Here is a 25,397-nt window from a genome sequence, read left to right on the forward strand (position 1 = left end):
GGGCCAAGTGGCAGAGTTATGGGGCAGAGAAGTGGGTGGTAAATGTCCTTTGGGTGGGGTAAGTAGTGCCATTCAACTTCTCTCCTCCTCTGTCAGACAAGCCGCAGCTCAGGAAGGCATATCCTCCAGATTCTCTGAAGTTCTTTGCTCTTCGGGAGGAAGTGCAGAAGATACTGGACAAGGATGCGATAGAGGAAGTGTTGCGTCTATCTCCAGGGTTTTATAGTCACATCTTCTTGGTGCCCAAGGCGTCGGGAGGATGGAGACCTGTGATTGACTTATCCACCTTGAATCACTTCATCAGGGAGACACGGTTCAAGATGGAGACCCCACGTTCGGTGTTGGCAGCCGTGAGGGAAGGTGACTTCATACTGTCGATAGACTTAGGGACGTGGTCTTGAAGTTCAAAGTCCTATGCTTCGGGCTGACAACAGCCCCTCAAGTGTTCACAAGGGTCTTCTCTCTCGTGTCAAGTTGGGCCCATGCTCAGGGGATCCATTTGCTGAGGTACCTCGACGATTGGTTGGTCTTGGCAGTTTCCAGGGAAAAGCTGCTGCTGGACAGGGATCGTCTACTTCGGTTCTGTCTGGAACTGGGCATCGTAGTCAACCAGGGAAAGTCGAACCTCATACCCAGTCAAAGGATTCTCTACCTGGGCATGGTAATTGATACAACATTGGCAAAAGTTTTCCTGTCAGATCAGAGATTGGAGAAGTTTGCGGGTGGTGGCACGCAACTTCTTGTCAGAACCACATCAGTCAGCTCATCAGTAGCAGGTTCTTCTGGGAGTGTCTTCCCTGGAGAAGCTGGTCCCTCATGGGCATCTTCATCTTCGGTCTCTGCAATGGAGACTGGAAGAGTTCTGGTCTCTAGTGGGGGATTCACCCCTGTTAAAAGTTCCTCTGTCTCTGGAAGTGAGAGAAGACCTTCGTTGATGGTTGGAAGACCAAAATCTTTTGAAGGGTGTCCCTATGTATTCTTTTCCACTGGACTTCCCTCTGTTCTCAGATGCCTCCCTCGCAGGTTGGGGGCTCATTTAGGCAGTCTCATTGCCTCAGGTGTTTGGAGTTTGAAGGACAAGCAGCACCATATCAATGTCTTGGCGTTGAAGGCAGCCTTCCTGGGTCTGAAGGAGTTTCGGGAGAAGGTAGAAGGTCGTTCTGTTGTTCTCATGTTGGACAACACCACAGTGGTAGCCTATGTGAACAAGCAGGGAGGCCTGGTTTCTCATCAACTTCACGCCTTGACCGTCGAGGTTCACCAGTGGGTGGTCAGCAATTCTGTAGAGCTCTCAGCCAGGTATATCCCAGGCAAACGGAATGTGGTCTCAGATAAACTCAGTTGTTGGGATCAGATCCTAGGCACAGAGTGGTCCCTTCATCAAGTGGTAGCAGACAAGCTTTTCCAGGCTTGGGGGAGACCCATGCTGGACCTTTTTGTGACTTGCTTCAACAGGAAGCTGGAGATATTCTGTTCATTGGTCCCAGATCCTTTAGCGTTAGCAGAGGACGCATTCCAACATCCCTGGGACAACCTGGAGGTGTATGCCTTCCCTCCGTTTTGTTTGATTGTCAAGTTCTGAACAGGCTAATGAGTTCACAGGGTCTCAGGATGACTTGGGTAGCCCCTCTGTGGCCTCAGGCGGAATGGTTTCCAGATTTGCTGTCGTTGTTGTCAGAGGTTCCGAGGGAGATTCCACCTTGGCGATATCTCCTGTGTCAGCCCCATGCGGAAAGGTTCCACCAGTCAGTAGAATCCCTGTCTCTTCACGGTTGGAGGCTATCAAGTATCTCCTCTGAGCGAGAGGCTTTTCTCAGAGAACAGCAGGGCATATGTCCAGCAGTCTCAGAAAGTCGACCTCCGCGGTTCACCAAGGCAAATGGGCAATCTTCTGTGATTGGTATTGTAAACAGGGTTTTTCTCCACTTGCAACCTCTATTCAGCAAATAGCAGACTTTTTAACTTTCCTCAGAGACGAGAAACGTTTGCCCGTTTCTGCCATTAGAGGCTACAGGGCAGCCCTGAGTTTGCTGTTACACCTTGGAGGTATGGACATCTCCTCTTCCTGGGAACGAGCTCAAGCCTCCAACGTGGGATGTTTCCTTGGTTCTCAAGAGCTTCACTAAGAGTCCATATGAGCCCGTGCGTTGCTCATCTGACAGGAACTTGACGCTCAAGACAGTTTTCCTTCTGGCCTTGGCAACTTCCAAGAGGGTAGGAGAGCTCCATGGTCTGAGCTATGATATGAAGCACACTAGGGGTTGGGGGGTCGGTGTCCTTCGAATTTGTTCCGGAATTCGTGGCCAAGACCCAAAATCCCTCTGTGTACGAAGACAGGTTCACTTCATTTTCTATTCCATCACTGAATGACTTTGTGGGTGGCGATGCTCAAGAGCTTTTGTTGTACCCTGTCTGGGCCCTACGTTGCTATATTAAAAGGACTCCGCACCTTAGACCAGGCTGCCGCAGACATTTTGTTAGCACAGGCCATATGAAGAAGAGGTGTCTGAATACTATCTCTTTTTGGATACGGGAAGCCATCAGACAGGCTTACTTGACTCTTGATGATTCCACCACCACATCTGTGCAGGCTAGAGCGCATGACGTTAGGGGTATTGGTCCCTCTTGGGGTTTCAAAAAGAATTTGGCTGTACATAGAGTGCCGAGTGCTGGTACTTGGTTACGCCAGTCCACGTTCACCTCTTTCTATCTTAAGGATGTTGCCCACAGATCTGCGGACACGTTCTCCCTGGGTCCTGTGGTGGCTGCCCAACAGGTTGTGTAACTCATAGTTGCCCTTAACAGGGCACTTTTTGTATCTTACCTAAGATGATTATGTGGATGAGAGAATGAGTGAGTTGGCTAGTCTCCTTCTTTCTCTTGTACCTTTCCTTCTTCCTTCGGGCGGGTTAAGGAATAGACATGTCATTCGCTGGACTGGTCTGATACAGGTGAGTAAGGTAGTCATACTGATAGTATATTCGCTTAATATACAAATATCAAACCCTCTATTTGGCAGCATATGCTCCACTCCTTGGCAATGAGGAGTTGGGAGTAGTACAAACACTGGTGTATTGGTTTGCTATTGGACAGTCAGTTTCCCTTTGGTTCCCTATACAATGGTTCTCCCATATATCATTGTACGTCACTCAGTGTCTGAGTGGTTAGACATCAGTTTATCTAGCTTCTCAACGGGCTTCAGTCCCTCTCCAGAAGTCATTTCTTCTGGAAGCTGGAGTGGTGGGTAGGCCCCCAGCTAGTTTAGGATGTGTTGTACCTCCCTCCAAGTATGAGTCTATCCTATTGTTAAGACCAAAGGTTTGTTTACATATGAACGAATGACAAATTTTCTAAGACAATTTGTATTTTTCATAGCTACAAACCTAAGGTCTTAACATTATACTGCCCGCCTCTAACTGCCCCTCTGTGTGTTAAGACATCCTGAGTTGGGAAAGACTGACGCGGTGGCATAGGTGAGTGATCCTTGACCACACTTCACCCAATCTACGCATGCCTTGCCAGATATCACAAGATTCCATGCTTTCATCTGTATTTTAACCAGATCCAGCTAGGCGCTAGAAATTATCCTATTGTTAAACCTCAGGTTTGTAGCTATGAAAAATACAAATTGTCTTAGAAAATTTGTCAGATTTTTAAAATACCTTTAGTGTTATACAACCATCTCTTTTTGTACTTTATGACAGTATACTATTGAGACAAAAAAGTAAATATATAGCCTGGTTGAAATTTGTTTATGGTCGGAAGTACTGTATATCAGATTTATTCTGTAGAACTATGTACGTATATATATATTAACACTTCCATCTTTCAGGGTGTTGATCCAGCCACCGACCTACGTGGTGTTGGATTATTGGGTCTGGTTCAGGCCTTACATCTGCTCACACATGAAGCCTTGTTACCTCTAGCTCGAGATATATATCGACTAAGCCACGATCAACATTCACAATTCCCTCTAATGGTGCTCTCTATCAATGTAACCAGAATTTCATTGCAAACTCTCAGAGAAGGATATCTGAATAAGTAAGAATGAAGTTTTTATTTTTATTGTAAATTTATCATATGCTTCAGACAGAATTTTTATATATGTAACTTACCAAGTGTTTGCATAGTTTGCAATTTTTTAACCAGCAGCTTAAAATTTGTGGCACTAGTTTCAGTGTAGGTTTACCAGACCCCACCCACTTTCAGGGTAAGAGAGGAACAACTTCAAGAACGAGTTCAATTGTTTTCTGCCAGATTTTGGCTGAAGTTCAGTTGTGAGCGGTCAGCTTAGATTTTAGATTTGTACACTGCCTTTGGAAAGTTCTTTGGTGAAGTATTGGTAGCCCACAGCTTTGTATTTTTGTCTGTTTTGGAATTCTTACTCAATTTTGACATTTATTAAGATGGATTTTGGCTTAAATTTCAATACTATGTCTTACAGTAGTGCTCCAATTATGATTCTCACACTTTCTGTATAGAGTGTAGGGGACAAGAGTGTTCAGTTAACCAAACCTGTGACCAGAATGGGATGCAAAAAAGTGGAAGGTTTTGGGTTCCTATTTAGCAAAATTAGATGGATAGGAAACCTAAGGCAGCCGATAGTTCTGCTAAGTCTCCTGTTGATCATATTCGTACTGTTTTTATGCCTGCTCCCTCTGTTCCCTGTAAGCAGTCCTTTGACTTTTCAACCTCCTCCCTTACCCAGCTCCCCCACTTCCAAACTTCACCCCCATGCCAACCACGAATCAAAAATTGTTCATAATTTTGACTCTAAAATGGTGTTAATTGTAGATACAGTGACTCAGTTAGCAAATTCAATGTAAGTACTTATGGACAAAGAAGAAAATAAAAATGTTTGTGAAGTGGCAGTAGAGGAGGTGGCTGCTCATGCTACCGACACTCCTAGGCAAAGGTCACTGGTGTCTGCCCACAGACATTGTCCCTTCAGTCGGACCTGTTGCGGCATCCCAAGCGATGAAGAATGGCCGTTGAAAAGGCATCCGAAACTAAGTGCATAGACTGTCCTTGAGTTCCGAGCCTACCAGCCTTGAGAAGAGGCACCAGTGGTTCTTCAGTGATGAATCACGGCCACTGAAAAGGCTCCATGGCGGACTCGGTCTGCTCCCACCAGTAGCTTGTAAGCGATTTAGAGAGCCACTGCAGCCTTCATGTAGTTTCTGGGAACATTTTTCTCCAGAATGACCTGTGTGGGAACCCAGGTTTTCGTCTGCTTCGAAACATTCCTCTTCCTCTCGAGAGCACCCAAGAGCAGCCAAGCTTCTAGTAGCCTGAGCACCCAAGCCTCTAGCTTCACCAGAGCGAGATTTAGCTTTTCAGCGCTCTCTAGTATATGAGCACCCTACAGTGCCTAAGAGTACAGTGCCCAAGAGTTCAGTACCTGGACAGATTTTGCCTTTCTCAGAATGCTTGGCATATTCTCAAACAGATTTGGTGCCAGATGGCATACATTTGGCAACAACTAAGCAACCCATTCCTTCGCATCCCTCGCTTTTCCCAATTCAACGTCAGTTGACTGACATAGTATTGAGTTTACATAATACTCTGGTGATCCGATGACGCCAAACCGTCAATAAATTTGTTGCCACAAGTGCTCTGATTACGCCGTTTCTGCGTCATCCGTAAGTTATTTTCTGGGGAAATTAAAAAAAAAAAAAAAAAAAAAAAAAAAAAGTCATCCAAAGAACACAAGGACTGCACCATTGTGTGAGCAGATCTTGAACCTACAAGAAAATGTAAACAGGAAATCGATAGCATTATTTATTACCAAGTAATTACGAAAAATGTCAGTGTACATATACAGGCGGCCCTCGGTTGGCAGGGGTTCCGTTTCTGGCCGCCAGCGCTAAGTGATTTTCAACGCTAAGCGATTTTAAAGCCTACGGCCGCTGCACACCTTCTTTCGAAACTCTAGACCAGTCAAAGGCGCCGTAATCCCACAATGGCGCAATAAGTAAAATTATATTTATGCAGTAAGTGATGAACAAACTTAATTGTATCATTACAATATCATTTTTAACGTTACACTCGTTGTGTGAACGTGTACAGCCATGAACAACCGAACGAGAAACTACTTTTTTTTTCTAAGTACAACCGAATTGGATAACATCCACGTTTCTATATAATAATCGTTGCCGTATATTTTCTCAGAAAAAAGATTGTCTGTAATGTAATGCCACTTGCTCAATTTTATTGTTACATTACTTATAACTTTCTTTTGTGAATTTTATAGGAAATTCATTCAGCTTTCTCATGCCACCTTTATTTTTTTTCCGTCTTTATTCCTTACTTAAGTACGATACAAAAGTCAACATAAGTAGTTGGAAAATCTGAAAATTGCACTCTAAGAAATTAGCATTTTTTAATTGGTAACAGCTAATTAGCAAACACATTTATAGGAAAATGATTGCTTCCATGTGAAAGTTCAGACATTTCCACACAATTTACTTATAAAATTAACTCCCCAAACCTAATTATTATATTTTTCATGATTGTCTAAAAATATATGAACAATTTTCCTTTAAAATTTCATATTCATCACGTCTATTTATATTTCAAAGCCTTGCGAAGATTTTCTGATTGCTTAGGAAAATTATTCAATCATTTGCAGACATCATAAAACAAACCAGAAGTGTATATCAGTTATAGTTTGGACGTATCGATTTTTACAAAGAAACTTCTGCGCAAGCCCCACTTTTCCCTCCATGGCATAAGTCACGTACCGGGTAGCGCTATAGGAACCGCCGTAAGCACGAGAGGGTTAAAAGAGGTCCTTTCTCTAGTCAAAACCCTAGGGTTTTGCATTTATCACCTGTTTTGTCTCAAGAAGATAATGATGAGGGTGATATTGATCAAGGCTCCTCTTCATATGCATATGCTGCTTTAATGAAGTACTTGTTGCAGAACTCCCCGGCATTGACTTTTTTCATTAGTGTCAAGTCTGCTGAGACCAGGTTATGGAAAATGGTGCTAGAAAGGCTCTCAATGAGTTGGACAGTTGGCTAGCTGAGAAGAGAGAACAGAGGAAGTCTTTATATAGTTTTCCTTCCTCACTTCTTGTGCTCTGGGAGTGGCTGCTTCCTTCTAGGGGGACTTTTTGGGTCTGATAGACTCGTCTCAAAGATCAGCATTTAACTTTGCTAAGGTAATGGTCTCCCCTATAGAGATCAACCACCTTCTTGGGAATCTTTTCAGGATTTTCAAAGTAATAAGCTTTTTAGATTGGTTGATGGGTGCTTTAGACTAAAAAATAAAGAATTATTCCTTGATACCTGAGGAAGTCACAACAAATTGGCTGAATGTCCTTTCATGCACAGAAAAGGGCATCAGTGATGGCACTCAAGAGTTAGCCTCTCTCTATGCCTTAAGAGTGTTAAAGAAGAGAGAGCTCTGGTGCTCTGCTCTTTCACCTCTAAGAGCATGATGGCTTCACAGAAATCTACCCTTTTATATTCTCCTCTTGATCATCAGTACCTCTTCCCCAAATCTACAGTTAGTGACATTTCATTGGAGCTTCAGAAGAAAAGCACTAAAGACCTAGCCTGTTCATCTAAACACCCCAGGGATCCTTCCCGTGTCAGTATCAGGACCATTTCTCCCCTTCAGCCACTGCTGTTTCAAGGAAACAGAACCAGATCCCAGTCCAGGCCTAGATTCTTGGCACAATCTTTTAAGAAATTCTCGTCCAAGCCCTCAGCTCAGAAGTGAAGATCATGTTCTTCATGCATTTGTAGGGGCCAGGCTCCTGCATTAATGGAAGAAAAATGGAGCAAAGGGGGAGCGGAAGAATGGATTGTGTCAGTGCTGAGGGAAGGTTACTCCATTCCATTCAGGGAGAAGACCCCCATTGGTTAACAAACCCATCATGTTGACCACCTACTCGGTAGGTTCTGAAAGGTTTTCGGCATTGTCGAACGAGGTGGCATCCCTCCTCGAGAAGAGAGTCCTCGAGGAATTCCAAGGAATCAAGTTGGACAGTTTTTGCAACCGTCAATTTGTAGTTCCCAAGGCATCAGGGGGATGGAGGCCAGTGTTAGTTGTGAGTGCCCAGAATGTCTTTGTAGAAAAGACAAACTTCAGGATAGAAACAAGTCACTTTTGTTATGTTGTCCATTCAGCGGGGTGACTGGATGGCATCCATAGACTTGCAGGATCCCTACTTCACATTCCAGTGTATCAGAAGTATGTGTCCTTGCTCTGCTTGCCAAGTGGCTACCTCTGATGGGAATAAATATCTCCCTCTGCTTAGACGACTGGTCTCTTCGTTCACCATCAAAGAGGTGCATGGAGGACATTGTGAAGGTGCTTCAACTAACACGGGAGCTAGGCATAAACTCAGAGTTTTCAGGTTTCTCCATCCTCAAGCAAATTCAGTCATGCCTGAAAAAAGTCAAAAGTTTCTCACCTGTCAAACCTGCTCTGCAAATCAATGGATAAGCCCTTTTGGAACCTTAGCCTCCATGGAGCAGTTTTTTCACCTATGAAGGCTTATTATGAGAACTCTTCAGTTTTACCTATGGGCCAGGTGGGACAGAAAAACTCATCCGGACTCTTTGGTCTTTATAGTAATGCAAGAAATAAAGGAGGACATCCTCTGGTGGAATTCAGAAGATATGCTTTCAGAAGGGAAGTCTCTGTCACCATTGAACCCCAAACTAGACTTTAATGCAGATGCATAAGATTTAGGTTGGGGAGCACTGTTAGGCAATCAAGAAGTGTCCAGAATATGGTCCAAGGAACAAATGCATTGGCACATTAACCTCAAAGAGGTGACAGCTATTCAACTGGACCCCTACAACATTTTGTGTCAGTAGTCCACGGTCAAGTTGTGATCATATATCCCACGATGGCCTTGACTTATATAAGTAAACAAGGCGGGACTCATTCGTTCTCCCTTTATGAAGGGGAGAAAACAACTTTCATGATCAGACCATAGCCAAACCAAGTTGGTAACTAGTTTTATCCAGGGCAGACTCAACATCCTAGTGGATGGATTGAGCCATTGCAGGCAGGCACTCCCCATAGAGTGAATGTCATGTCGACTAGTGGCCCCATCTGGTAGTGACAGGAATGGTTTCCAGATCTCTCGTTACTGACAGACTTCCCAAGGCTGCTACCAAAGAGAATAAGTCTGCTCAGACAGTCCCATTTCAACCTGTTCCACCAAGGATTATCAACTCTGGGCCTGACAGAATTCAGACTGTCAGGAAACTTCTCAGACAGAAGAGGTTTTCAAGAACAGCTTCAGATGCAATTGCAAAGTGTAGGCACTCCCCTTCTGACAGGGTCTATCAAACCAAGTGGACAATCTAGGCCTGGTGTAGAAGACTTGACATCTCATCTTCTAAGACGTCTGTAGCGAATGACATTGTAGATGTTCTGTGTTTAAGGACGTCTAGGGGCCTTTCCTGCTCTATGATTAAAGGATACAGGGCAATGTTGAGTTCAGTGTTTTGACACAGAGGATTAGACCTTTCAGCTAATCAAGACCTGTCCAATCTCATCAAATCATTTGATACCTCGAAATCTAAGGGGTTAGAGACAGTCTCTTGGAATTTGGATGTAGTTCTGAAATGACTCTTGGGACCCTGGCTCAAACCCCTTTGTTCTGCTTCATTACAGGACCTTACCAGGAAGACCCTTTTTCTTGTAGCTTTAGTGACAGCCGGAAGGGTCAGTGAATTGCATGCCCTCACAAGAGAGTTGGATTTTCACAGGGTGATGCCTTATATTCATTCACCCTGGGCTTTTCAGCTAAAAATGAAGACCCAACCAACCCTGTCCTCATTCGTTCAGTATCAAGAATTTGATGGAAATACTAGGCATGATGAGGAGAGAGTACCATGCACAGTGAGAGCACTGAGGTACTATTTATACAGAACAAAGAAAATTCGAGGCCCAGCGGAATCATTTATAATGTTGAGTTACGAACCTGTCCCATGCCATGTCATAAAATGCCTTAGCTTTTTTTATGAAGGATCTGATCACCAAAGCTCATTCTCGAGTTGGAGAGGAGATCTTAACGTCCGTCACAGCTAAGGCTCATAAGGTCAGAGCTGTTGCCACATCATTGGCCTTCAGACACAACCTAGCCTTATCATCAGTTATTCAAGCCACTTATTCGAAGTGTAGGTCAGTCTGTGCGACCCATTATCATCAAGATGTGGAAATCTTGTTCGATAATCCCGTTGTCCATGGCTGGTAGGGTGTGGGGAGGAAGTGTTAGAAGCTTTTCTTCCCATCTATTCTCTTCCCTTTGAACTCAGGTGTTGAGTTGTGTTCTATGACCAGGGCAAGGGCAACTGACTACTTGTATGCTTTGTTAGTTACCAGGTCCATCCCTTGTTGGAAAGCCAAACTGTTGTAGAGGTGCGTCTGGCCAATTAGTTAGCCACACCTTACATGGTTAAGGGGAACACCAACCAGAGGCAGTATCTACCTGTAGCACCTTTCTTACCAGCTAAGGAACAACAAGCATTGTTCCAATGCTGTTGACTTCTATTCTCATACTCATTATCCTAATAATGTTTTGGAGTAGAAATATCCTGATATCCCACCTCCATGTCAATTTGGGATTCAACAATGTAATTACTTGGTAAGTTACATATATAAAAATTAAATTTTTATGAAAAAATAGTTTTATTAATACTTACCAAGTAATTACGAATCAAAGCCCTCCCTCCTCTCCTCATATGGAAAAAGGGCGAAATCAATTGAACTCCTTGCAGAAGTTGTTCCTCTTACCTGAAAGTGGGCGGGGTCTAGTTAACCTACACTGACACTAGCGGTACCACTATTTTAAAAATTTTTGAGCTGCTGGCGAGTGAAACTGTGAGCAATGTAATTACTCTGTAAGTATGTATATATAAAACTATTTTATCATAAAAATGTCATTTATAGTCTACAACTATGACTTCTTAATTTTCATTATCAGTTGAAAATTTTTATGAAAATTTGTAAGGTAAAATCAAATTACGTATTGTAGGAGCTTATGATGACATGTAATTATTTCATAATTTTTTATAAAGTAAATGATTGTAAAAAAGCCTCTTGTTCATAGTTCCTTTCACATTTCTCTCTTACTGTAGCATTATCTCATTGTTTCTCGGATGATTCTCTATGGAACAGTATTGATAATGGCTTGTTTTTTGACAATGATTATTATTGAATATATAGCATTATTGTTGTTGTTGTTGTAAGATATTTATTGTAGTTTAATTATATAAAGGATATATTGTATGTGGGACTTCAACATGAATTAAAGTAATGAACAAGTTAGAGAGCTAAGTGAAGAAATGCTTCATTAAGGAACACTGCAGAGAACCTTAAGCATCATTAACGGTAGTTACAGTGCTAAGAAATTCATTTTTGTATGGTAATATATAAATGAACAGCTTACGAAAGTATATTGATGCTTTGTCTCAAACAATATGTGTTTCATTCCAGGGAATGTAATTGTCGTAGTAATGTGAGGCACGTACTCAACGAATTTTATGCAGCTGTGATGTTTTATATATACTGGATCTGGAAAACAGAGTGCAAGACAATAAAAGATTCAGGTTTTCTGATAAAAGGTATGTTATTTACTGTAGAACACTACATAGTGATGACTTATCTTCAGGTCTTTCAACCCTTACCCATATAGACCTTTTAAAATGTGTCTAGTTAGCCAAAACAAACTGTTAATGAAGGTTAAGTTACAGTGAATATTGCTACAATATGACAGAAGATTTAAAAATTAATATTAAAACCAAAAGGACAGATAAACTGTATGATGTATGAGGTTAAAAATACTTTAGTTGTTATACACACTTGTGGAATAGGCAAAAGTAGTCACTGGTATTAGTGGAAAGCTTTCACAGAATAGAATTGTTTGATCTGAAAAAACAGAAACTACTAAAGCAATAAAAAAAAAGATTAGTTTTAGAGAGAGTTACAGTAGTGGCAAAAGTATTTGTAGCTACTAAACTTAATAGCAATGTCTGTGTCTCTGAAAATGGAACACAATTGCTCTGGTATTGAACAGTGTGATTTTATAGCATCTAATTAGAATAAAGATGCTGATCCTGTGTGATGCAAGTTACTGGCACTAACTTGGGTAGCTGAACACAAGGGTTAGTAGTATTTCCAAGTATGAATGCATGTTACCCTTGTTTAAGGGTAGAACCCAGCACACTTCTTTTTTTTTTATTTAATAGTTGTGTTAATTTTTTGCATTACGTATTAGCTTATAATTTATGCACAACAAACATGTGAATTTGAAATCGCCTTTGAAAAATATTGTAAAAATAAATCTCAGGAAGTTCCGAAAGGCAAATTTTCAATTTCTCATCCATGCCAATCACACCAAGAATGTAAAGTGTATGTGAGAATATATCGGAATAATATTTAGGAAGCATCAGGATTACTTGTTAATATTACCTCTTTACTCCTTCTTTCCCACCATTATCCCTACACTAAGGGGTTGGTTGCCTGATGAGCCTTTCCGTACAACATCAGGCATGGTTTATTATTTGGAAGGGTTTTTACGACCACATGCCCTTGCTATCATCAACCACAGTTATTGGCAGTGGGCCACATCTTTTACTAAAAAGTCCACCTGCAAGGCAGCAGTTTCCACAATTATTGGCAGTGAGCCTAGCCTTTTACTAAAAAGTAAGACTGCAAGGCAGAAGCTGTCCTTTTAGTTGCCTTTTATGACACGCAAGACCTATGGTGGTAGTATTCTTACACCCTCACCACAGGGTAGACTATTACCACTTTACATTAAGCTGTTACAGTGGGCCCCCTGTATTCGCGTTCTCCGGATTCGCGGATTTCTCTCGGGAACGTTTCCCTGCATTATTCGCGGAAAATTTGCGCACTCGCGGTAGTTTTCTATGAGGAATATCCACAAATTCCTGGGGTTTTTTTTTATCAATTTCATCATAAAATGCACTTTTTGTGATAAAACTATTTAAAAAACCAAGTATGAAAATTTTTAGTGGTTTTTCTTGAGTTTTAACTAACAAAATAGGCTGTTTTTAGCATTTTCAGTAGGGGTTTCCAAACCATTGCTTCGGGCGCGTTTCTAACTATTCACGGGGGGTCTGGTACGCATCCCCCGCGAATACGGGGGACCACTGTATATGATTACAATATAAAACTGGAATTAAGATCATTCATATAAGGAATACTGTAGGTACAATCAGTGTTATACTGCATAAGAGCAAATGCCAGGTTTGCTTAGTCACCACTATTAAGCAGCTAAAGCTCCGATGAGAGGGAAGAGTGTGTTTGCCATTTGAAATTGAAGGAATTTGGATACACTGTTGCACAATGACTAAAAGTAAGTTTATTTACAAGTTTTTCAGTCGAAAATAACACATTTCTAGTACTGGAATACAATTTCAAAGAAAACTTGATTTGGCACTGTTGCACTTATTACAGGCAGTCCCTGGTTATTGGCGGGGTGCTGATAAGTGAAAACCTCCATTAACTGAAACTCTGTAATTTATGGCTTCTCTGTTAGGTAGGTTATGGCGCCATAACTCTATTATCGGCTCCTTATGGCACCGATAACTGAAACTCTGCTCTTATAGCGCCATAAATCGCTGCTTTTATGATATACTAGATAAGCGCCATCAAACTAGATCGCCATTAAGCGAGACTGCCAATAACCAAGGACTGCCTACTTGAAAATTGGAATAAAGGTGTTAAGTCTTTTTGCCACTTTGGTATGTTACTTGAAATATAAAGTAGGGCATTGGGATAATGGACCATGGTATATCATACTTATGGATAATATCGGTGTGGAATGGAAATAAAATCAATTTTACGTTGACGCCTCCAGGTTGAGCACCAAACTTTTTTCAAATTGGGCCTTCTTAGTGGGTACACCACTCACCAGCATCCCTTGAGTCATTGTTTTTTTTTTTTTTTTTTTCCATTAATTAATTTACATTGCTTCAAACTAAAAGTTATGCTACAGCTTTTACTATCCTGCAATTCATATTAATAATAAGGTTTTTATCTTACTTTATGGGTATTGTTTATTTATATAAATATACCCATTTAGCAAAAAAGGAAAATGGAACAACTTCAATGCAATGAGAGAAAGAGAAAACAACTATGCATGTATACAAGGGTAACTTTATTAGTAAGCACACATCTGTAAGACAGTTATATTTTATTTTATACTGTATACATATTTTGCTGTGTTTACATTAATATTAATATTTTAAAATTAGTAATTCATCGTTATAAACACTTTAGGGGTGTACTATATACTTTAGAGTAACAGTTGTAAGAGAGTAATGTAAGATGACTTTGAGGTGTTTTGAGACGATGGCTTCAGGCTTATTTTGTTTGAAATATTAAATTTTTTTGTATGATAATTTATGTATCTGTTTGCTTGAACTATTAAATAAGGCAGTGAACTGTTAAAATAAGGATTTTTAAGCATTTCAGCTTAAGGGATACAGGGTATAAATATACAGTACTATATAGCAAAAACACATTCACGCATATAATATATATACAGTGATATAGTAAATGAGTTTCTTGTATATCAGTGTAGGCTTGGACTTTTTTTTTTTTTTTTTTTTTTTTTTTTTTTTTTATCTTATTATCCATCTTGGTGAGCTACTGTAGTTTTATATAAAAAAATGTTTGAATACATATGTAACCTGTTAAGCCTATGTAGGTATGCCTAAGATCACAACGTTCCCAGGGTCACCATTCGTTTGTCTGTCTTAAAACTCATAGTTCTGGATATAGAATACTACTCTTTTTCAATATCACAAAAATTCAGTTTCGTATAAATACAAGGCTGTTACTGACACTAAAACCAAGTAAAATTTTCTACAATATTTACTGTAAACTGTAGTATAGAGAAAAGAAAAAAGGTTATTATATCACACAAACGATTTCTTTTTTCCCTATAACAATAAATCTGATAGAGAAAGAGTGAATTATGCATGAAACAAATAGTAACTTGTGATGAAGCAACACTTGAAGCTACATACTCATGATTTTATAAAAGGTAATTACTCACCAAGTTAGTGGCTGTGGGGCTGACAAACAACAGACAGTATGGGTAGAAAGAGTTGATCAGCTATTTTTAATCTTTTACAGAAGCACAACAACAAAAAAGGCCCAAAATATTTTAAATAAAAATTAAATGTGTCAGTTGTTTAGAAACAGTCTTGGAGAAAACAAATACGTAGAGAACTATGGGAAAGCTGTTGACAGTACTGCAGGACCACAAAAAGGGAAGGTATTAGTTAATACATACCTGATCCTGGGAACAACCACAACATTGAATACATACCTAATCCTGGGAATAACCCCAGCATTGAACATGGACAGTATATAATTAATGAGGAAGTAGTGAAACAAATATCAGTCATCAGGCAAGACAGAGGCCTTTGGCCAAGTTTGAGTTATATATTAAAATATATGTATACTTTATTAGCATCCAAAGATTATACTGAAAAAAGCTTCTTATATACAAGACAGTATTGTGCTGCTGCTTGCTGTATTTTTACTCAGCTTAACAGTAAATGGGTAAGATGGTTTTTTTTTATGTAGCACACTGGCAAATATATTCCTTGTGATACTTAAGAATTGGTTTGTATAATATGAGCTTAAAATGAAATTATTCACCTTGTTTCAGTGAATAAACATCAGCAAGTGATAACTTTTGGTTAGAAGTAGCAGTACTATATGAGAATAAATGTTTTTATGGGGAAAAGTCGTAGGGGTTTTAAAATTTTAGGCATTGTAGGAAAGTTATATTTCTTGGATTACCTGTAAGGTAATGCTTTTTGTCATGGAAATTTCAGATGCAGAGGCATACTGCAAGCGGAATGTAAAGACTGTGATGCAGAAGCTACAACTTCACCTGCGGAAATACTCCCAACAGGAAGAGGGAGAGATGCTGTGAGTAGCAATAGACAAATGATAAGTTAGCTCATATTTGAACGATCTCATAGGTAAGCAAATTTGTAGTCCAGGGCTTTTATGTGTAAGGATAATGTGATGTGTTTTACATAATCTGAGAACAATTTATTCAAAAGACAAAAGGCTTAAAGATGTTGTTATTTAGGGATATTATCAAGTGTTGTTTAAACACCTATATAGTGTAATTGGTTGTGATAGTAAAATGAAAGATAACAGGGACAATTATATCAAGGATTGTGTCTGGGGTTCACTATATTTTTTTAAAACAAATTAGGCACAGTGATATATTTAAACTATATATAGGTACAGTATGTGGTCACTGAAAAATTGGTATGGGAAGGAATACAGACCTTATGAGTTAACCTTTTCGTTACTCAGCATATCGTCAATAAATTTTGTTACAATATTAAATGTCCAGTGTTGTATTCTAATGGGAATGTGTCGTATATTCTGTAGGTTAGTGTAAGCTTTTTTAAATGTAGCATAAATTATGTAGTTTTGCACAGCATTTCTACAAAGAGTTTTGCTTGAGTGATACCTGTTACTGGAGAGGAATGATTACAGTCAACTTGTGATTTTTCAAAATGTGATATAAAGAGAAGAGTATGTTGCTTCTTGTGTCATGAATGATTAGTGATATACAATATCATGTTAAACTTATGATATACAGATCTTTTAGGAGTTGTTAAGTATTTGTTGTGGGCATACAATCATTTTAATGCATAAACCTTGATTGAACAAATAATTATTGTTCAATTATATCCAGTCAACAAGTGTGTGTTGTATGTTGTCTTGATAATGGACCCTTATCTCATTTGGTGTACGTATACAGTGCTGTAATATATGTGCACAAATTTTCACTTGTCTATATACAGACACACACACTGTATTGATATCTATTAATACACATGTCATTGTACTGTGCATTAAATCTTACAAAACTTCTTCAAGCAATGTGTGGAAATACCATACTGCTGTATTGGACCATACTATGTTCTCTGGCAATACTTGAATTGAACTTCATTTAGCTAAATAAATGCATTTGGACTACCTCTTGATATAGAGAGGTATATTTTCATTACATAAGTAAAGAGAGCATTTTGTACCCAACACTGTAGCAAAGATGTAGCTACTGATTATCCTATCATTTTTTCAGTAGTTTTGTACACATTCTTTTGGTAAACTTATTCATAATTTCTCATGAGAAGATCTAATTTCTCTTCAACCATTTCATAAATTTTTTTTTTTTGTTTGTTTACTCAGAAAATCAGTAAAACAAAATTTTTATTCTATTCAGCAGTTACAAATTATTGGGAACAAGATTCATACATGTAACCAGATGATCTGCTTACCCTTCTCATATAAATTAAGTAGTATTTTTAAATGGTTTTTTGTTTGTTTCTGGACAAAACATTTTGAAAATTTATTGATATTACAATAAGTCCAGAATGTTTCATATCTTAAAGCATCCAATTTAAAGTTTTCTTGTGGTTGTAAGCAGATATATAAAGGTGATTCCATAATAATCTTTCAGAGTTTTTTCACTCACACACACAAAACTAGCATTGCCTGGAAAAACTTTGTAATTGTTGTCACAGTTTCTTAACAGTTTCATGGTTTGAATGATGTTTCTTGAAACTGTCCATAATAAATACCGTACTAAAGATGTGTGTATGTCTGTATATTCAAATAGTGAATGTATGAAATATATGTAGAATACACCTGCACTAAAATATTTGCTTGCATTTATATGTTATTTATATTACATGCATTCATATAAAGTGTTGTGTGTAAATATGTATACTCATACAGTAAATGAGTTTGAATTGTACTGTATATTTTATGATACTCTCATTTTACCCGAGTGTGTAATAAGATGACACATTCACCCACAATTTGTTGTGTACAGAATTTACACAATATATTGGATGGATAACCCAGAAAAGGAACTAAGTGTTAATGTAATTTGGAAAAGACAGATCAGACTGTAACTTAAATAGGTTCTGTGAATATATTTTATTTCTGGTTGTTCAGAAGAATAATTAGAGAAATGGATATACAGTACAACTTTATACTTTTTTCTCTTAATGTACAACTGGTCATGATGGCCTCTACTTAATTATGTGTCCTATGTTAGTGCAAAAATAGTCTATTTTTTGTATAGTGAAAATATCATATCTTCTGTTTTTAATCTTTTATGTATTTGTCCATGTGGTACAGATCTTATTAGCCTAAGCCCACCAACTTGACCATAACTTTCAATGTGATCTAGTTTGATTTCACTGCTCTCACGTCAATTAAAATTCAAGTTTGAGAACTTTCTTTTTCGTGAAAACTATAGTGTTCAGACTCATTTATTCAAGTCTGAGACCCATGGTGAAAATGGTAATACATTTTTATTTTACCAATTTGAAGCTACTGAAATTAGCTTTTCAGTTCCAAAAAGAAAATATTTGCTGCTCAAATTGTTATTGGGCTGGCTAAAGAGATCTCAGAAACTTAACTGACAGAGGTGTGATGAACCTCCAGATAGTACTTAAGAGTTGTGTTTTTGTATGAAAAACACACATATATTGGTGTTGCTGATTCTTAGCCTCATTTATTTGCAACAGTATTGTCACTGGCATTATGAAGTTGGAAGTGCAATCCAGGATTTCCTGTGATCTAATAGAGATAGACCCTGACTAATAATTAAGGTATGTTTTGTAGCCAGCAAATATGTGATGTGACCTTAGCTGGAGGACCACATATAATAGTGTAATAGCTTCTATTGACCTGTTTTCTGTTTATATTCCACTGCATATGGTAAATTATTTTTTTATATGTATTGTTTGAAGTGTGCTTAAGTTCAGTGACTTGGGTACATTTAATTTGTAAAGCTGATATTTACATTTTTATTTATATTTTTGTTGATTATAAGTGCAGATGGTAGAGTTTCATAGATCAGGGGACTTTGTATCTGTATTATAGATGACAGGTATATTCCTGTGATGCCAATACTGTAACTTATAACTGTATTTCGTGATTTTTTTGGAGGGGGGGAGGCTATTTAAAGTTACTTCTTGCATTTATGTGCGTATGGAATTTTCTTACTTTAATACCAAAAGTTTAGTGAAATCTGACTAAGTCACCCTTGTGGAATGTTAACAAAATGTTATAACAATTTTCATTTTACGTACTGGAAAGATCCTTTGGGATTTAGTGGGGCATGATACCCTGAAGTTGATTGTATAGAGCACAACAAATAACCATTACTTTTAAAAAGAAAATCAGATCCTGGGACCAGGTGTATGTATATAAAGAAATGAAATAGCTCATTTGAAATAGTGCAATACACGTAGTTTTGAAGTACTTGGATGTTACAGTGAATCATTACTTGTAAGGAACTGGGCATAATGGCAGCATTGCACTTAATTAGCATTTAGGCAATTGTAGTAAAGTGATGGCATTTACTGGTATTCAGTGGATTTAGGTTCTTGCCGAATTATTCAATAAACTTGAAGCTGAAGGCCATGTAATTTTTTTAGACAGGTGTCAGCATGTATTGAGGCAAGTAGGGATTTGATGAAAATAAGCATTCTGAGTTAGGTTGTCCCCTCACACATGAGCAGTTTTTCAAAGACAGTTTTGGGAGTGATCAAATGCTCTTGGTTGTTTTATAATGTAATTTGTGAACAGTCATTGCAGGAGTATATATCATTTACAAGGAAATTATTGTAAAGTTTTTTTTTTTTTATTTGAAAGCTGCCTTTATATTTTATTTTAAAACCCCTGTTCATATCATGATAGTTGCCTCTGCTGCAATTATGACTCGCTTTGTAGTGTTTAGAGTGTGTCCATAAATGTTATTTGAAATCTGTTAAAGAGAAATGAACTTGGAATTAATATGTGACTAAGATTTAAATACAAATAGTGATATGAAATGAGGTCACTGTAAGGCATTTAAAAATGTCTTCTCTATTGCATTATTGCATAGTTTTTATTACATCAGTGTAAAAGTGAATTGCAAGGAAATTATTCTACCTGCTAGTGACATCTGTTCATGTCTGATTAAAACAAAATTTCTCCAAGATTGTTCTGCATGAATCCTTAATTGCATATTTTCTCTTGAATTGCAGAGGGTACTTGAACTTGGTTTTGGTATTGTAAGGTAAAAATAGTTTAGAAGGTATAGTTTGACTTTTGAATTCCTCTTTGCTATTTTGATGTCAGCTAGATTTTCACTGTTCATGATTTTGGTCAGTTTATTTTTTGTTCATTATTTCAGAATTGTTAAAAGCAAAAGTTTTAATGTCATTAAATTGCCCCTAAATTAATATTCGATAATACAGTAGTACTAACTTGTTATTGCTTTTATGAAATTCAGCTGTTTATTGATGCTAAAGGGTTTCAGTGGTGCTGTAGCTGATAGTACCTGTATTTGACCTTTTATGTAATAGCTGAAGTGAAAAACATTAAGTTTCATGTAATGGGGCTATTTCCAAGGGAAGACCTTTTAATTAATGTTTAGGTTTGATACTTTTTTATTTGGAAGACTTCCCAACCCTTCCAGAATAGATGGGAAAAGTTTATGTCTCCGTTAACTAGTATACACAAAGGTACAAAACTCAGGAAAAAAAACAAGTTTTAGAATGAGGAGAAAACTTAGCATTTGATGGGTGAAGTAAAAAGTTTCAAGTCTGGTGAATGAATGAGTATATTTGTCACAATGGTTCGTAACCGGACATTTAAAAAATGAGAATTAGTGTTGAAAGTCTGGGTGAATCATGAGGTGCAATTACTGGGAATACTATGAACAAGGGTATAATTTAATGTTTTGAATATGCTTCAAAAGGTATTAGTTTCAATGGAAGTTTCTTGGAATGCTCCAATATGTGACACTTATATCTTATTTAGTGTCTTTGTTTAAATATTTACTTCAGTTTTATGGTCTGCAAGACTGTCTCATTTAGAAATATTCAGTCAATATATAAACCTTTTTTATCAAGTTGTTTTAGTCCTACAAATGATGTGAGACTGCAAGAGGAATTGCAGCTATGATATCAGTGAAATTGATCACATGAATATACTATTTGTGAATTATCTAGTTCCAACTGTAGTGATGCAGTATTCTCAGAAGCTTTCTCTTTCCATCTGTCGTTTTATTCTTAAAAGCACATCATATTTTATGATCTGATTTTTCAAAAATAGGCTTAGGCTAAGACAACCATCTTTTAGTTATGTGATTTTTTATAGTAAGAAACTTGTTTAGCTGAAAGAATAACAAATAAAGACATGTTAGTGATGAATTTTACTACATCATTTCTGCAATTTCCTTCATTTTAGCCATCTTTTTCTGCGCTTTGGTCAGTGTCTTTTTAGCATATATTTTTACATTAGACTTAAGGGAGGAAAATGGTACTTCAACCTCAGCAAATATTTTGCTGTTTACATACCACATAATCTAATTTCAGTATGTAGAAATGCAGTACAGTATTGTTAAATTATATATTTTAGAAAAGTATCTTCATTTTAACTGACAATAAGTGGCAAGTCTTAATTTAAATGTAAGTCTCATTGAAAATTTATCAAAATCTTCAAACTTTTAAATAATTTATTTCATGTTGAAGAAGCTAGTAACTGCAGACTTTTATTACCTGTTTTACTGGAGAGCAAATTCTTTGGGCCATCCTTCTTGAGAGTTGAGGATTACTTGAGTGGTCTGCATTATACTGTTGTTATTACGTTTTTTTATATGTATACTGCATGCTTATATGTATATCCAAGACCAAAGTTTCTGTAGTGTGCACTACAAGCTTGTAGATGGCTTTACTTTTTTATTGTGTTAGGAATGGTTTTTAGTACAATGTTGTATAATTTGACCTTATGGGAAAACCTGTGAATGCTTTAAACCCCTATGTACAATTTTTAATTTAAAAGCAAAGTTGTTGTAGGTACTATATGTTTTGCCTAAAAGACATGCTCGTTAGTGTTAACAGTATAGTTGTGAAATTTGAATTCTCCAGTCTCTTTTCAATTTTTATATTAGTACAGTACCTGTAATTGAATAATTGTGTGACTGTCAGTTAATGTTGAGTGAATTTTGTAAGTCCAGATAGTACTTATGTCATGAACATTGCCCGAGTGTTCTCTTAATCATTAGTGGACTTTTTTTCTCTGTTTTGCAGGAATGTGTTATTTAACCATGAAACAAGTTTTGAAATTTATTTTACCTTGGAAAACTTCAGGAAGAAAAAATTATTGTGAAAAAAATGTATTTTGCAGTAAAACAAAGTAATGGTAAAATAACCATGAGAAAATTTTACCATTAATACATCTTGTCAGTATGATGGAGAGCTGCACATGTAGAGAAGAGAATTACTGTAATTCCTGTCAGTTATGTCAAGAGGAAAATTAAAAAACTCTCTCACTGTAATTCCTGTTAGTTATGTCAAGAGGAAAATTAAGTCTCTCTCTCTCTCTCTCTCTCTCTCTCTCTCTCTCTCTCTCTCTCTCTCTCTCTCTCTCTCTCTCTCTCTCTCTCTCTACGGTCAGTGTCATTGGGAAATTTATTCATCTGTGAATACTGGATATTGCCTTGGAAGTTTGTGCTTTGCAACAAAGATTTTTTGTAGAAATTATTTTCCCTTTACAAGCATGGGAGTGGGTAAATTATAACCAAAAGTAAATGAGAATTCAGACTAGGCATAATATTTGCTAAGTTATACATACTTTTATTGCAATGAAAATAGTTAATCTCTAGGAAAGACTTTAGTCTTGAACATATAACTGTCTGTGAACCAAACTTGAGCAACAAGGTTGTAACACAGCTATGCATTTCATAAATCAATTTTGGGTTTAAGCTCCTGTATCAAATTGGTATACTTACACTGAAGTTCTGTATCAAATTGGCAGATCCAATACTTCTTCCATGAATTAGCTGGATCCTTGTTTTAAGTAAGCATTAAAGGTACTGAAGATGCAAATATGTATAGCACCCAGGTCTGCAATAGATATGACTAAATCAAACAAAAATTCTTATTAAGAGTTATGACATCACAGAATTCTTTTATGATGAATGAATAACATTATTTGTGGAATGATGAAAAATCGTAAAAAAGTAGATTAAATCCACAACCAAAATACTGAAATTTGAAAATTTTGGAAAAATTAGAAGTGTAGAAGTGGTGTTATCTTGCTTGAGAATTATCCAGACCCACCCATTGAACACATGGGTCTCAAACACCCCTCATGACCCAGTCCCCATCTAGAGAGACTGCATGACTAGCAGTAGGATTGCTAACATTTTTCCATCTGTAGAGAATGCACGACAAGCTGTAGGATTGCTAAAATTCTTATCTCAATGGTCAGGTCAGAATAAATTTTGTAACACTGTAGCAGATGTATTATATAGTTACCTAACAATATGTAAAGCGTATTGTGTGAACAACCACATTTCAATGAATAATGAATGGCAAGTATTGGACAGAAATCCCACTAGGAGCTGTTGTGGCAGACTCTTCATCACTTTTAGTCTGGCCAGTCATGAAAGTTTTTTGAAGCTGTAATTTATTGGATAAAGGATAACTAGTCCATTCCCCTTATAAAAGCAAACACATAAGGCTAACCTTCTGAAAGTAAAAATGTTTAGCATGGCAGTCTGGTTAAACTGTTACAGGATATCATGAGTTTGAATCCAAAGTTATTTTATGGAATGGTGAGGGCTGTGCCATTGTCGTAGTTAAGGAGTGTACTTATATTAAGTATTAAAAGTGACCTTGCTTAAAGTGAAGAGTACTAGCTCATCTTAGCATCATTTGTAAGTTATAGTTCATAAATTTAAATCATTCCTAACCGTAGGTTCCAGATATAATTTATTGATTTCATATTGTTCAACAGACATTTTATCCAAGAATATGTTTTTATAAGTAATGCACTTATCTTTATAATCCATGTTTTTTTATTACCATAAGTGTTCTGGAGCTGAAATCTGGATATTTAGGTGGTAGTAAGATAATTAAGGCATAGTGAAGTATCGCTTGTATGAAGGTTTCAGGTAATAAGAATATTTTTAAGTTTGTACTTCAACAGGTGCTGTAATGTCATTACATCAGTGAGGATTCCTCTGAAAAGTACTATGTCCAGTACTATTTTGCTCATATTCGCAGTATAGCAATCTACATTACTCTTGATTTTAAATGCACAGATTTTAAATGCACATTCATGATAAAGCAAATCTAAAGGCAAGTTTTTATTTAACCTTGATTACAGGTAAAGTACGTTGTAATGCTGTATTTGTTATGGTACTTTTTTCTGTTCTGTAACTTAATAGCATTTTGTGACTTTTATTACCTCTTTAATAAACATTGTAAAAAAACATGTGGAAGATCTTCTATTTCCTTCACAATATGTAGAGATTTAGTTTTAATTAGTTCCAGTATATTTAATTTAATTAGTACAGTAGTAGGAGACTAAGGAAGCAGCACAGAGCACTTATTTGTAAGGTCATATGTATTAGCTTTCAGAAAGGTTGATTTACATATATTTACGTATTATTGTACAATATTACTACACAGCTGAACCTGAACACTGAAATTAAGTATTTTGGAGGATTCATAGTTGGGTTCTTTGAGGGGAAACTTTTTTTAGTTGATATACCTCCCATAAGTTAATATTGCAGGTTTTACAGTATAGATTAGATTAGATTATAAAATTTTTGGCACATAGCCAAGCGCCGGAGCCGAGGGGCCATTCAGCGCATATATATATATATCTTAAGAATAAAAAAAGTCACTGTCGCGCAAACAAACATACACACAACCGATCTAATATACAAATCATTCATTCATAAAAACAAAACAAGAAACCTAAAACAATTAGGAGAAAATTACAATTCATAAAAAAAGACTAATATTTTTTTTTAAATGTCATAATTTGCTCTGCCTGAGCACCTTCACCTAAAATATCGGCAAGAGTCTTATTTGCCAGCAAACAAGCTCTACGTTTGTTTTCAAAATGAGGGCACTCCACCAAAATTTGCACCACAGTCAAATCCACATGACAGGTGGAACAGTGAGGAACCTGCCTATCCGCTCCACTCATCATTAGATACCCGTGAGTATATTTAGTGTGGCCAATACGTAATCTAGCTAAAACTATCTCAGACCTTCTATCCATACGGCTATGAGGTCAAGGATGAATAGAAGGCCTAATCGACTTTAATTTAAGATTATTATCTAAAGTAGACCAGTGGGCCTGCCACTGGTCTCTACAATAAAATCGAATGGTACTTTTAAAATCGGAAACAGGGACGCCCATGTTGGAAATGTGCCTTCTATTAATTAAAAGATAAAACCAATCCTGTACCTCTTGCACTAAAGGGTGGCAAGAGACTAAGCTTTTAAGAGAAGATAAAACACTCAGAGTCGGTAAAAATGGTAAAAACCTTGTAAGTA

General features: G+C 37.3%; 1 protein-coding gene and 1 long non-coding RNA gene across 3 annotated transcripts in view; one reads left to right on the forward strand and one right to left on the reverse strand.

The window, feature by feature from the left end:
• LOC135214405 (ELMO domain-containing protein 3-like) overlaps positions 1-24,323 on the forward strand; it is a 97,967-nt gene extending 73,644 nt beyond the window's left edge. For both annotated transcript variants that reach the window (XM_064248803.1, XM_064248713.1), the window contains exons 7-9: positions 3,833-4,041; positions 11,467-11,594; positions 15,846-24,323. In XM_064248803.1, the coding sequence (XP_064104873.1) occupies positions 3,833-4,041; positions 11,467-11,594; positions 15,846-15,946 (438 nt within the window). In that variant the 3' untranslated portion in view covers positions 15,947-24,323. The remainder of the gene's footprint in view (positions 1-3,832; positions 4,042-11,466; positions 11,595-15,845) is intronic.
• The window catches only part of LOC135214734 (uncharacterized), a 77,724-nt gene continuing 75,134 nt past the window's right edge, over positions 22,808-25,397 (reverse strand). Inside the window, exon 3 of the long non-coding RNA XR_010314460.1 lies at positions 22,808-22,946. This is a non-coding gene — a long non-coding RNA (uncharacterized LOC135214734). The remainder of the gene's footprint in view (positions 22,947-25,397) is intronic.

The sequence above is a fragment of the Macrobrachium nipponense genome, chromosome 11 (assembly GCF_015104395.2).
Source record: "Macrobrachium nipponense isolate FS-2020 chromosome 11, ASM1510439v2, whole genome shotgun sequence".
NCBI classification, from domain to species: Eukaryota; Metazoa; Arthropoda; class Malacostraca; order Decapoda; family Palaemonidae; genus Macrobrachium; species Macrobrachium nipponense.